The 15,326-nt window shown below is 40.0% G+C and overlaps 1 protein-coding gene across 1 annotated transcript; it reads right to left on the bottom strand.

Moving 5' to 3' along the window:
• Nucleotides 1-836: 836 nt before the first annotated feature.
• LOC141174538 (chymotrypsin B-like) lies at nt 837-11,143 on the bottom strand. Its single transcript, XM_073659474.1, has 7 exons — nt 11,013-11,143; nt 10,623-10,726; nt 6,882-6,961; nt 4,710-4,788; nt 4,108-4,288; nt 2,387-2,520; nt 837-1,052 (listed from the first exon to the last, which is right to left on the bottom strand). Exons 1-7 carry the CDS (start codon nt 11,062-11,064, stop codon nt 891-893), a joined length of 792 nt encoding a protein of 263 aa, XP_073515575.1. The 5' UTR covers nt 11,065-11,143; the 3' UTR covers nt 837-890.
• Nucleotides 11,144-15,326: the final 4,183 nt, after the last annotated feature.

Below are 15,326 nucleotides of genomic sequence, written 5' to 3'. Positions count from 1 at the left end.
AAAAATGCCTGGAGACAGCCGCGATCGGATGGCTTGAAGTAAGTGAAGAGCACTACCTACACAGCCACACTTCAGAGGGAGGACACGTATTGTCTGTAGGGTGCCATAGCGAGAGGGGGCTACAGCTCGCCCACGACTACCTCGCTGGGGCACCTTACAATACCTTCCTGGCATTTGACCCCGGACTATTACCTGGTCACGACTTTGCCTTGCTCCTCTGTACTACAAGCCCTCCTAGTATCTGACCTCGGACCTCCTGACTACCCTGTCTCACGGCTTGTCCATGGGTAGTGACTCAGCGTCACACTAGCTTTAGTTTTTGTTCCTGGCATTTTGATTATTCCCTGCCAGCTCGCTCCACCAGACACTCCGTGGATACAACCCAAGGGGCCCAACATAAATTCAGATTCCTATATAGTTGTTAATGGATGAAAGCCAGGGTTCCCCTGTGACCTGCTAGACAGAGTGACTTTCACAAAATCTAGTCAATGGAAGCCTTTTCTTAAGAGCTACTAGTCATTATAATATAGTCCATCCTGATTACTAGTTCTATCATAGACTGTATAAAAGTGCGAGCTGGGAATACAGTAGCCATATTGTGGTGAATCTGGATAGTGAGAGGATGTCAGAGCATAGCCATAAAGATAGAGGAGGGGAAGCTATAAAACATTGAAGATCATGTACAAATAGTGTGTGACATTGCAGTAGTAAGGAAAAGAAAATGGCCTCCTTCAACCATATAAACATCTATGATACTGTATGATCTCTTTCATGTCTCAAGAAACATTTTGAGAATAATACATTTAAAGAAGCCTAAAAGAAATAGAATCCAAGACTGTAAATGAAAATGTTTTTTATTTTTTTAAAAGAAATTATTGAGCTGTGGTCCATTAATTGGCAGCAAGAATCTGGTCCACCCAGCCACGGAGCTCAGTGACACGGGCATAGACACCTGGAGAAGATACTGAGCATTGGCTGCTACCCCAAGACACAATACCAATCAGTACCCAAGCGCCATCTCTTTGGCACACAAGGGGTCCACCAGAATCACCCTATATTGGAAAAAAAAGTAATAAAATTGATGGATTTCAAAAATGATAACTAAAATAGAAGCAATTAACCAATCACTTCACATTCATACAAAGTAAATATGTGTACAAATATTTTTAATCTCCTCTTACACTTAAATGAAAAAAACTATGTAATCATTTATTTTTAAAGCAAAATTAAATTTACTGTTTTAACATTATTTTTTTTTCTGCAGCCGTTGGAGACCACCATTTTTATTTGCTGGTATCAGAGCATGATATCACAAATACAGCAGCTACAAGGCCATAGGAGGCTGCAGTCAGACACCAGCTGCAATCTTCTGTAGTGTGGCAGGATGAGCTGTGAACTGGGCACGCACCCTCAGACTGTTGAGCCCTGTATCTAATCTATCATATGTGATACAGTCTGTGTATCTAATCCTATCATGTGTGATACAGTGCATGCATTTAATCCTATCGTGATACAGTCCACTGAGTTGGGTATCTAATACATTCATGTGTGATAGTGAGTTACTGTGATCTGAGCGCTGCAGCTGCAGTGATGTGACTGCTCCTCTCAGATCTCTGTAAAGTCCAATGAGCAGCATAGCAATAACTACCAGAATTGGCTCTACCAACGGTCCTTGGTGATGCTGCGCACATGTCAGTATCACTTTTCAGTCACCAACAATATGTCTCTGCACTTTGAGCCTAAGCTTCATCCTCCCTTATCCTATTGCAAACATCCAGAAGAGGAGTGGAGGAGTGACCTCAGACACATGGAGCAAATTCTGCCCACAATTGCTGTAGTTGTAATGTGAGCTGCCAGTACACTAGGTTTTCATGGCAAATTTCAACAGATGGCTCCCCCTAGTGTTTAAAAGTTGAAACTACACATAAGGGGATCTGAAAATGTATGAAGAAATGGAAATGACAAACTAAAATTTAGTGCAACCTTTAGCTCAAAGTAATCACTTATGTATGTAAAAATATTATCCATGGCAAAGATGTCCATAACTGTTAATGAAAGTTAGTTTTTCATCTCCAAAATGCTAACTAAATCACTAGCATCCCTTTAGCATCGCTTTAAGTGATTTAGTTGAAATTACAAAAAAAATGATTTATTTTGAATGCAAATGATGGGATTTCAGTGCACCCTTGGCGGTACCAAAGGGCTTAGCGCACTGTTATATCTTGATTGACAGCACCATTTGCAACAGGGCTGTGGAGTCTGTAAGCCAAATCTCCGACTCCTCAATTTCCCTGACTCCCGACTCCACGACTCCAAATAGGAGGCTAAGTGCACCCCTTAACACACTTAAAAAGTAGCAGGAATTCATTCATCTGCCAATACAAACCATGCAGGAGGAGGATCCGGCAGCTCCGGCGCAGACCATGATATCACTGATGTTGCTTCCCCAGTAGGTCTTACATTGAGCATTGGACAGCACGGGCAGGGCGGTCTGCTGCAGTTTGCTAGGAGTGTTCAAGGCTGTTCAGGAAATAAAGCATTGAACATAATAATACTTTTTATTTTGTTTTGTGACTTTTATATAAGCATTTATAAAACATGATTTTATTTAAATATTTAACTGTAAATATATAAACCCTATTATAAGTTGGATTCATTGGGTATTTCTTTTTTTGTAGTCCAACCAGAAACTGTCTCCTATGATAACTCTATGATCTTACAAAGCATATATGCTATGTCTTGAGGACCTTTAATGGATCGTTGTCATTAGAGGTGGTGATCTGGTGCTATATGATGAGCACTGTCATCGTATACATCCTGTAGATCAGTTAATCTGAATTCTAGAATGTCTGCTTTCATAACCAATGTGCAGGTTTTGTGCTACAACAGAATGCTCCTCAGAAAAAACAACATATATAGATATTTATATATATAATATACTGAACTTTTATTTTTTCTAGATATAAACTTATATTATATTTTATAAATGTATATTATATATACATAAGTATATATATATAATATACTTTGCTTTCCTAATTATAATTGTATAATATATATAAAATATTATACGCTTTTTTCTGAGGAGCATTCTGTGGTAACACAAAACCTACACATTAGTTATTAAAGCAGACATTCTAGAATTGAGATTAACTCTTCCCTTTTAAACTTGCCAAGTCATATTTGATGACATTTTTTCCATGTGGTATTGGCGGTATTCTGTGTGGAAACCTGTGCATGAAGTGGCAGAAAAAAAATGCCATACTTAAAGCATGCTGCATTCCAAAAACAAAACACCACTGCGCTATAAAGAAACAAATGTGCTCCTTTCAGCATTTTTCTGAAAACTTTAAAGGGAACCTGTCACCAGTTTTGTCCTATATGAACTAAAACTATCACCTTATGCAGTACCTGTGCTGCATTCCATAAATGGTTATATAACCCCCTGACTCCCCCTGTAGACCCCAAAAAACTATTTAAGTTCTCACACTGCATGGTAATCTGAACGGTCTGTCCGATGGGCAAGGTTTCGGGCCTCTCCATCCCTCCCCCTGGCTGCTGCTCACCGTCCTCTTTAATTGACGTGGATGACGGCTCTTGTCATCCATACTGCCAGGCAGAACCTTGCACTTGCGCACAGAGATTGCAGCTCGTGCCTGCGCACTATGCTTTACCCCACTGCGGGCACATGCACACTTATATTTTCAGCTGTGCCCGCAGTAGGGCAAAGCATAGTGCGCAGGCGCGAGCCACAATTTCTGTGCGCAGGTGGAAGATTTTGCCCCGCAATGTGGGTGACAAGAGGCATCATCCACATCAATTTAAAGAAGGAAGATGGCGAGCAGCAGCCGGGGGTCGGGATGGAGAGGCTCAAAATCACGCCCATTGGACTGGACCGACCCGATTACCATGCAGCAAGGGAGAACTTAAGAAGGTTTTTGGTGGGTCTACAGGGGGAGTCAGGGGGTTATATAACCATTTATGGAATGCAGCACAGGTACTGCATAAGTTGACAGTTTTAGTTAATATAGGACAAAGCTGGTGACAGGTTCCCTTTAATATCAAGTACCAAAAATGAATCAACTTTTTCACTAATTCTTGTCATACCATTCCATCTTGTCTTTCCCCATCCACTTGTAACACAGATACGGCCATCATCATATACTTCACCAGGGTTAGCTAAGCACACTGGGGAGACTGTGCTGCCCAGAACAGCTGGATTGGCGAGTTTTACCAATGAAATGTCGTTATTGATGGTGTTGGAATTCCAATTTGGATGAGTAAAAACCTTAAAAAAAGAGAAAATTACTATAGAATGCGTCTCTGTACTAATTATTATATTTCGCTGGAAATCAAAAAATTGAAGCCAAATGTAGTCCAATGCTATAGTCTGTTCACACTTGTATTAGGAGGCTTCACCTAAAATTCTTTCAAATTTGACAAGAGGAGTAATGCTTCATGCCCGTCAGACACCAGGAGAGAACCCAACAGACTCCATTGTAAGTCAACGAGTTTCTTTGGGCATCAGTGATAGCTGTTGTATCCGTTTTAAACTGAAACCATTAGGAAGCATGAACATACTGTGGCAGAATTTTTGCAATAGATCTCTGGGTTACTAGTACCAGCCACTAAAAATATAAAAATGGTATTGAACTATTATGAATGTGAACTTAATTATACACCATAAGTAAAAGTACATATAAACTCACTCTTGAAACTGCCAGAGATTGGATAGCTTCAGCAGAGGAACTTCTGTCATGTTCTCCAAGAACAACGCGGTCGGTTAAACTACAGATAACAACACATCTCGTAAACAATACGTCAATTTCTTACATAGTATTACAAAGAAAACCCTTGAAGATAAGTTAACATTATTACTTGTGATTTATCTGTAAAGCACCCAAATCTAGTAAAAAAAAGTTTTTTGCAGCATTTGCATGGATTTCTTCTACAAGCTCAATCAAGAAAATGGGATAGTCAAAGACATTTCTGCAATTAAAATGCCATGTGTAAATATTTACATAAATTACTTCTAACCTTCTTCTTATTTTGGTATTGTGTGTTCTTTATTCTTTTTGCAACCGTGTTTTATTACATTATGTGATCGTGCCACATTTGTCAGGAAAAGTTAAATAGTCTTTTCAAAGTCTGTCGGACTTCTTGATCAGGAGTAGTGTAAAAGACTTGGCACTCGTTTGGTATAATGAACAAGAATATAATTTTTATTGTAGAAAATCCAGATAAAAATTAGAGACTTTTCGGTCAAAACATGACCTTCATCAGTCAGCTGGATTGAGAAGTAATTGCACGCTGCAGCACAGGGTAAGGCTATGCAGCGTGCAGTTACTTCTCCATCCAGCTGACTAACGAAGGTCATGTTTCGACCGAAACGTCTCTGATTTTTGTCAAGATTTTCTACAATAAAAATAATATCCTTGTTTATTATATCAAACGAGTGGCAAGTCTTCTACACTTATAGCTGATGGATAAGGATCCTACTTGTGCACCACCTCTTGACAGAAGTGCTGTGTTCAACTTTCCGTTCTTCATCAGGAGAACCACAGAACTAAGCAAAACATATAGTGGCTTAAGATGAAGTTGAGTAAAGCTGGGAGAACATATTAATATATTTTTGCTTTTTCAGATCAATGTTTTCCATGTTGCCGAGAGTTTGGTCTGCTCTTTCTGAAATTTGTAGCAGAATAAGGATGAGGGGAAATGATAGGATGACATAGCCCAGCCCTCTCTTTCTCACTGATTAGATGCCACAGTAGCTATTGGCCACAGCATCTAAAGCTATGTGAAGACAGAGATTTTTGAGGAGTTTCTTTGAACGGATTTGCCATAAAAAAAGCAGTACAAAAATTGTTTGAAGAAAAGCTGGAGGAACAAACAAGCACAAATAGGGCATTATCCAGACAACACCTTGTTTAGGTGATGAGACACTGCTCATCGGGTTGGGTTGTGAGAAAGCACAATCCTTTAGAAGACTCAATGTATAACTCAAGTTGCTGTTGCTCCGCTGGTTGGAGAATCCAATGTAGAGATCAGACAAAGAGATGTGTTGTGCTGCTGGTGAATAATCAAGAAAGACATCCAAAGAGTCCAAGGTTTGCAGTAGAGATGTGATTTATTCTCAACGCGTTTCAAATTCCGTCTGACTTCTTCATCAAGAGGAACCACAGAGTTAAAACTTTCTGTGGTTCTCCTGATGAAAAAGTCAGACCGATCTTGAAACCCATTGAGAATAAAACTTTCTGTGGTTATCCTGATGAAGAAGTCTGGCAGATTTTGAAACGCGTTGAAAACAAATCGCATATCTACTGCAAACCTTGGATTGTTTGGATATCATTATTGATCATTCACCAGAAGCACAGCACATTTCCTTCGAAAAATAAAATCTCTTGAAAGACTATTATTCATTTCAATGTTAATCCACTTTGCTATTTATATGTGGAGTTTTTTGTTTGCTTGTTTTTTCCACTTCAGATTTGAAAAAATGTTTCGGTGGGAAAAATAGAAAGTCAATGTCACTCCTTTTAAGCTAATCCTGTTACAATCGGGTCCAAAATAGGCATTGTCAAATCAGAAGGCTGCAAAAATCACTTCAAAAATAAAAAAAAAATTACAGAACCTTTCAAAAACGTTAAAATACCCCATCAGGAAACAGTTCAGGAAAAGAAAAACTTGTTCAAAAATTCCCCAAAAAAGGAGCTCCAAATGTGGCATTAGCGGGCAGGTGTTAGCTCCTTAAAACTGCTCTAGACAACTCCTAAGAAATACTATACATGTGTATATAAGGTGGACGATGGGAAAGAGTTAAAAAAAAATCTTTATGAAAAATTTAACAATTTTAGGCTGCTGTGAACTAATGTACTTACGCAACACTGCAGTGAGCTGCTGTTACTACCCAGCCGCTGTTAATCAGTGAACCGCCGCAGTAATGCCATCCAGTCCTGTCCTGTAACATATAAAGCAATAATATAGGAAATATTGCAGGATAAATCTATGTAAAATAAGCAGAGCAATACAAGGCACATTATATGTGCAGCTACGCAGGGCATACACATTGGGTCGGGCTTACTGCCATCTTAATAGCAGGTAACAGCTTCCAAAATTGCAAGTAAGGAATTATCATTGGCATTGTGAGAATCATAATGTGATTGTTTTGATGAGGTATTGGAGACCAGGAGACCCATACACCTTTCTCACATAGGTTCTTCTGGATTTTGCCTCTCCGGTGTAATTATATGGCATTAAAGTGTTATATTACAACTGACAGGGATGTTATATTGTATTACCGGTTTCATTATTATTTCCATATACATCAACAGGAATGTTCTACTATGACATATATCACCAGTAGAAACATTCTAGAATGTCAAGGAACCGGTAGACACCTGTGACGAGGAATCTTTTGGCCCATATACTGGTCATACCGTTGACTTGGCTATAAGTGTCTATATATCTCAGATAGTAGTTCGCCAAACAATCTTTCAACCAACAGCTATTCCTACCAACACACTTCATACACAAGTATACTCAGCTCTGCCAAACATGTATATGTTCTCAATGTGGAGAGGAATTATCTCCTCCAACAACAAAGATTTTGGAATGTTGAAATCCAGCATGCCAGATTCTTCTTTTCTCCACCATCAAAAGAAAGTCTCAATACCCCTTATACATTGAATGGGCAGCCTGTCCTGGTGAGACCATCATATTCAGTTGACTTAAATCAGGGATGTCAAACTCAAAATACACAGAGGACCAAAATTAAAAACTTGAACAAAGTCAAGGGCCAACCTCCATATAGTATAATGGCATAGTGCTTCATATGATATAATAGCCCCACATAGTCCTCCATATAATATAATGGCCCCACATAGTGCTTCATGTGGTATAATAGCCCCACATAGTCCTCTATACAGTATAATGGCCCCACATAGAGCTCCATATAGTATAATGGTCCCACATAGTCCTCCATACAGAATAATGGGCCTCACAAAGTCCTCCATACAGAATAATGGCCCCACATAGTGATCCATATAGTATAATGGCCCACATAGTGCTCCATAAAGAATGGGCCCCACATAATCCTCCATACAGAATAATGGCCCCCACATAGTGCTCCATGTAGTATAATGACCCCACATAGTGCTCCATATAGCATAATGACCCCACATAGTGCTCCATATAGTTTAATGACCCTACATAGTGTTCCATATAGTATAATGACCCCACATAGTGTTCTATACACTATAATGGCTCCACATAGTCCTCCATACAGTATAATGGGCACCACATAGTCCTCCATATAGTATAATGACCCCACATAGTGCTCCATATAGTATATTGGCCCCACATAGTGGTTCATGCAGTATAATGGTCCCACATAATGCTCTATGCAGAATAATGACCCCACATAGTCCTCCATACTGTATAATGGGCCCCACATAGTGCTCCATATAATATATTGGCCCCACACAGTGGTCCATGCAGTATAATGGCCCCACATAGTCCTCCATACAGTATAATGGCCCCACGTAGTCCACCATACAGTATAATGGCCCCACATAGTCCTCCATACAGTATAATGGCGCCACATAGTTCTCCATACAGTATAATTGCCCCACATAGTCCTCCATACAGTATAATGGCCCCACATAGTCCTCCATACAGAATAATGGCCCCACATAGTCCTCCATACACAATAATGGCCCCAAATAGTCCTCCATACAGAATAATGGGCCCACATAGTTCTCAATACAGTATAATGGGCCCCACACAGTCCTCCATACAGTATAATGGCCCCACATAGTCCTCCATACAGTATAATGGTCCCAGATAGTTCTCCATACAGTATAATGGCTCCACATAGTCCTCCATACAGTATAATGGCCCCACATAGTCCTCCATACAGAATAATGGCCCCACATAGTCCTCCATACACAATAATGGCCCCACATAGTCCTCCATACAGAATAATGGGCCCCACATAGTTCTCCATACAGTATAATGGGCCCCACACAGTCCTCCATACAGTATAATGGGCCCCACGCAGTCCTCCATACAGTATAATGGCCCCACATAGTCCTCCATACCGTATAATGGCCTCACATAGTCCTCCATACAGTACAATGGGTCCCACATTGTCTTCCATACAGAATAATGGGCCCACATAGTGGTCCATGCAGTATAATGACCCCACATCGTGCTCCATATAGTATAATGACCCCACATAGTCCTCCATACAGAATAATGGGCAACCCATAGTCCTCCATACAGAATAATGGGCCCCACATAGTCCTCCATACAGTATAATGGCCCCACATAGTCCTCCATACAGAATAATGGCCCCACATAGTCCCCCATACAGAATAATGGCCCCACATAGTCCTCCATACAGAATAATGGCCCAACATAGTCCTCCATACAGAATAATGGCCCCACATAGTCCTCCATACAGAATAATGACCCCACATAGTCCTCCATACAGAATAATGGGCAAAACATAGTGCTTCATGCAGTATAATGGTCTCACATAGTCCTTCATACAGAATAATAGCCCCAACTCGCATTGTGGGACAAATATACTCACACTGCAAGACAGATTTGGCCAACAGGCCAGACTTTGACATGTGTGACTTAAATCTAATATGCAAGGGTACTAAAAATTTATGGTAAATGTATGTTTTACAGGCACAACAGAGATATACTGTTTATACAGCATAAAAGAAGGATACAGCTAATTAATTAGGAGCTGACAGTAATATTAAAGGGAATCTGTCAGCAGATATTTGCTATGAGATCTGACAGCAGCATGATGTAGGGGCAGAGATGTTGATTCCAGCAATGTACCACTTAGTTTACTGGGTTCAGCAGTTGTGTTACAATCACAGTTTTCCCTGCTGCAGACCTAGCAGTGCTCTGAATGCTGAGCTCTGTATAACCCCGCCCACATCACTGATTGGCAGCTTTCTGTGTATAACCCCGCCCAAACCACTGATTGGCAGCTTTCTGTGTACACTGTATATTGACAGAAAGCTGCTAATCAGTGCTGTGGGCAGTGGTTGGACCAGGAGGCATGAGACACCTAGTCCTCTAGTGATAATATTGTGCTGAAAAAACACTGATTACTGAAAAAGAAAAACACAGCCTAATAAGTGACAAATCACTGGAATAAGTCTCTTTTGACCTATATTATGCTGCTCTCAGATTACAGATCACCTGCTGACCTATTACCATTAATTGTGTCTAGTATCTAGTCTATCATTTAGGGTAGTACCAATTATAGGGTATGTCCCTAGGGTATTGTCAGTGCCCATTTCTTTGCCTGCTATTAGATAGGGCTTTATTATCTATCTGCCCTTTTCTATGCCCTCTTCAGGGCTTTTATTGTGTATCATCTGCCTTTATTGTTTTTGTTTGTGGGGTATAGGTTTTTAATGTATATCTTAAAAATCATTTTTAGGGGATTTACATGTAAGAATTACAATCCTGGTTCTGAAAGAAGATTGAGAGGACAGGTCTAACAGTAAACTTTTTCGAGTGAAATTTTTAGAAAAATTACTATTTTTCAGATTACATTTTTGTCTTTTCTTTTTATTAATATCCATTGTTACCTGAAGAGAGACTTGCCAGGGCCAAGATCCTGGAACTGCCTCCTCACCATTGACTATCCTGGCATAGCCAGAGACAAGAGGGGCGATACTGGGAACTCCGCAGCCTGGTAAAAAAAAACAAGGATTTTATTATTATAAAAATGTTAAAACATATTTATTCAGCGAAATATAAAATATTTCTAATCTAGAAATCTCATTCTAGCTTCTCGCTTATGTAATATGTAATATATATATATAATGTAATTTATAATGTAATATATAATGTATATATAATGTAATATATATAAAATACATTGCTCTTTAGGTTGGAAATATTAATGATGCAAAATAAATATTTTTGTCATTAGATGTAAATCGAATAATAAAATGTCATGAAACAGTTGAATTTACCATAAGCTGCACTGGCCAAAGCCAAACAGGAGACGAGCAGTAGGAATCCCATGGTGAACAATTTTTCTTCATTCACGTGTAGAACTTTTATAGTAAAGGGACCCGAGCTGTAAGATATGGATTTGCTTAATGATTGGCTAAAATGTACGAAGCAAGGTGAACAAATACTGCAGTGCTAATTTAGAACCTTCAGTGTTGTAGCACTGACCTTATGCTTCCTAACTTTGACATCTGCAAATACTAAAATAGTGGTTTTTATTTGGGACCACAAAACTCCTTCCTAGAATTTGCTGTTCCAATGAATCCTATGCTCCAGTATTTAAAAATCTCCCACATAGTTCTTTTTGGTTTCTAGAATAAAGTTTTGGAAGCTAATCGCTTACAAGGAATTATACTATTTCTGGCCAATGTATGACATGTATACTGCATTTAACATAAGTTTGCCCTTCTGCAGGCTCTACGTCTGATTTCAGTTGTCTCTGAGCTAGTGAGTGTAGACGAGCACACCGGCGTGCACAGACATGAGGGATTCTTGCTCTTCTGTCTCTATGTGGCACATGTTCAAAAGCAGCAGCATGATGGAGGACATTATACAGAAAGACAGCGCAGAAGGACAGTGCAGCTGTGAAACCAACGCTGGGGTAAGAAACACTGATGAGCAAAACGTTAACAATGTTTTGAACTTTTGACTTTCAGGCTCCATATCTCACCATCCACTACAGCTTCGAACGTGAGACTGCCATCATTTTATAGACAATCATCTTGGCTATCTCATATATAAATTTGACTTTCAACTCTTTAGCATATGAGTAGTTATGCAGATTCTTGTCATGTTACTGCATTGTTTCTGTTTCCTCCTAAAAATCTAAATTTACATTTTTATTATTTTGTCAATGTAAATACTTGTATGCCAAAAATGACAAAAGTATTCTTGGGGTGATACTAGAGGAGGTGTTTTTGTCATCTTGCTCTATTAAACCTCTAGCATACTTCCGCTACATTGATGATCTGCTAATAATCTGGACAGGCTCAAAAGATGATCTTCTCACCTTCCACGATAACTTCAACAGGTTCCACCCAACCATCAAGCTGACCCTCAACTTCTCAAAATTCCAAATACATTTTCTAGACACGGACCATATACATCAAAGACAACACCATACAGACATCAATTTACCATAAGCCCACAGGACGTCCAGCATATCTTAGATGGAGCAGATTCCATCCAAGACACACATCATCTACAGTCAAGCTCTGAGGTACATTCGAATCTGTTCAGACAGCAAGGACAGAAAACTGCAGCTACTATCACCGAGGAATACAGTCCTACAAAAAGGATACCATCCACTGATAATAGATGAACAGATTCATAGAGCTACAAGAATACCAAGAAGAAGCCTCCTGGATTACAGACAAAGGGAGGACAACAACAAGGTACCTCTTGTGGTCAAATACAACCCCCAATGAACATCCTAAGGAAAATCGGTGCTGATCTCCAACCCATATTCCACAGAGACCACAAACTGAAAGAAATATTCCCAGAATTACCACTACTCTCCTACAATCAGCCCCCTAACTTAAGGAATCTCCTTGTCAGAAGTGTTCTCTCATCACCATCAGTGACGGGCACATTCCCATGTAAAAACAAAAAATGCAAAACTTGTACCCACATAATACCATCAAATACAGTCTGCATACCTAACACAAATCAGGACTACAAAATCATGGATGTCTTTTCATGTACATCCTCCAATGTGGTGTACATGATACAATGTACAAGGTGCCTGGAAGGAGTTTATATTGGAGAAACTATGCAAAGGCTGCAAACGAGAATGAATTTACAGACACACAATTAAGAATGAACTGGATACACCTGTGGGAAAACATTTCTCTAGCCGGGGACACTGTATGAAAGATCTAAAAGTTTTAATACTAAAAGGTCACTTCAAGGGCAACAGAGAAAGAAAAATTTGGGAATTCAAATTGATAAGGATGTTCAATTCACTGACAACAGGACTAAGTATAAAGCCCCCGTCTCACATAGCGAGATCGCTAGCGAGATCGCTGCTTTGTCACGGTTTTGGTGACGCAACAGCGACCTCACCAGCGATGTCGCTATGTGTGACACTTTGCAACGATCAGGCCCCTGCTGTGAGGTCGCTGATCGATGCAAAGTGTACTGGACCACTTTTTGGTCGTTGCTCTCCCGCTGGTCAGCACACATCGCTGTGTGTGACCAGCGGGAGCAGCGATCTGGCTGGTAACTATGGTAAACATCAGGTTACTAGGGGCACACGCGCACCTAGTAACCCGTTGTTTATCATGGTTACGAGCCTGCTAAAGTGAGCGGTAACCTCCCGCTCACTGTAGCAGAGTGGTAACCATGATAAACAACGGGTTACTAGGTGCGCGTGTGCCCCTAGTAACCCGATGTTTACCATAGTTACCAGCCAGATCGCTGCTCGCGCTGGTCACACACAATGATGTGTGCTGACCAGCGGGAGAGCAACGACCAAAAAGGCTCGTAACCTGGAGCAGGACATCGTGGAAAGATTCTTTCCACGATGTCGCTGTTCCCCTGATCGTTGGTGAGCCTGCCTGTTTGACAGCTCACCAGCGACCACATAGCGACGCAGCAACGATCCCTGACAGGTCGTATCGTTGTCGGGATCGTTGCAGCGCCGCTAAGTGTGACGGGGCCTTAACACCTGACTTTATGACTCACTACATGGACACAATTCACACCTCCAGATAATTAAACATTCCCAAGGCCTCTCATTTTGCAACAAAAAAAAACTAATTTGCTCTCCCTAACTTATCTGTAGGAGGCATTACAACTTACACCTCATGAACAAATGTCTTGTTGTAACATCTCTCAAATGCTGTGCCTTTTGTCTTATGAATTCATTTGTAATCTTCCTGAAGAAGGAGCCTCTGTGCTCTGAAAGCTTGCATATATATATATATATATATATATATATATATATATATATATTTTCTGGTTAGCCAATAAAGGTATCACCCAAAGAATACTTTTGTCATTTTTGGCATACAAGTATTTACATCGATTTTTCCGGCTCACACGGTACCACAATATAACTTTGTATTGTACATCATATTATTTTGTCAGTATATTGTATATCTACATTTGGCTTTCAACACTGCCTGAATCCTTCTGGGCATGCTCTCAATTAGATTCAAACATGTCTCGACCGAAATCTGATCCCAGGTCTCTTCTATATGTTGACAAAGCTGATGCATACTGGTCGACTCACTTGGGTACGTATACAGTTTTTTCTTTAACTACCTGCAAGGGTTCGATTGGTTTGAGGTCTGGGGACTGTGGAGGCCAATCCAACTCATCTACTTCATTGTCATTGAACCCTTTCTTCGCCAACCTCGATGTGTGCTTTGGGTCATTGTCCTGCTGGGACACTGTGTCGTCCTTTTCATACCCATACTACCCGAGTGTATGAAGTAACTCGTCTTGTAGGATATTCACATATAACTCAGTATTGAGACCACCATTGATCCTGGTCAAGTATCAAATGCCTTTAGCTGTGAAATAACCCCATATCATCAGGCTTCCTCCACCAAGCTTGACAGTTCCTTAAATTTTTCGATCCGTTAGCCCCTTTTTCCTTTGTTTCTTCCAGACCCATTTGCACCCATCAGAGCCTAGTCTTTTGACTTTCGTCTCATCGGTCCAAATTATCCGTTTCCAATCTTTTACTGTCCACTTTTCGTACTTTTTTGCAAACTCGAGCCGACGCTTCTTATAACAATATTGAAGTCGAAGCTTCTTCAACTTTTTTCGAGTCACCATTCCAGACTAGTGTAATGAGCATCGCATGGTGCTTGCAAGTGTGTGTGTCTGTATTTATCTCCATAGACTTTAATAGGCATCTACAGATGTAGCCATTCTTACACTAACACTCAAGAAAGAGATCATGGTACTGAAAGTTAATAGGACAAAAGACACTGAATTTGTATTGTTAAGCGTTGAATTACACTCTTTTGCATTCGGATATCATTCTGCATGGCGATATATTTGTCATTTTAAGAATAGTTGCTACTGTATAATCTGATCCCCCATTGACCTGGCAGTTTGCCTTGTCTTGAACAAATTGGATTTTTGCTGTTTTTCAAATTAATGAAAGAGTTCAGGGGCAGGGAGAATGGCTCATAAGTGGAGAAAGAAGCAAATCTCTTTGATAAGGTATAAAACAAAAGTTTAGTATATATTACACTTGAATTATTGATGTATGTAAAAATACACAGTGATCATTCAATGGGCTTTTTACTGTTGTGGAA

The sequence above is a fragment of the Phyllobates terribilis genome, unplaced genomic scaffold (genome assembly GCF_046119375.1).
Source record: "Phyllobates terribilis strain yellow unplaced genomic scaffold, ASM4611937v1 Scaffold_13__5_contigs__length_258822181, whole genome shotgun sequence".
Classification (NCBI taxonomy): domain Eukaryota; kingdom Metazoa; phylum Chordata; class Amphibia; order Anura; family Dendrobatidae; genus Phyllobates; species Phyllobates terribilis.
This window is presented reverse-complemented; position numbering and strand designations above follow the sequence as displayed.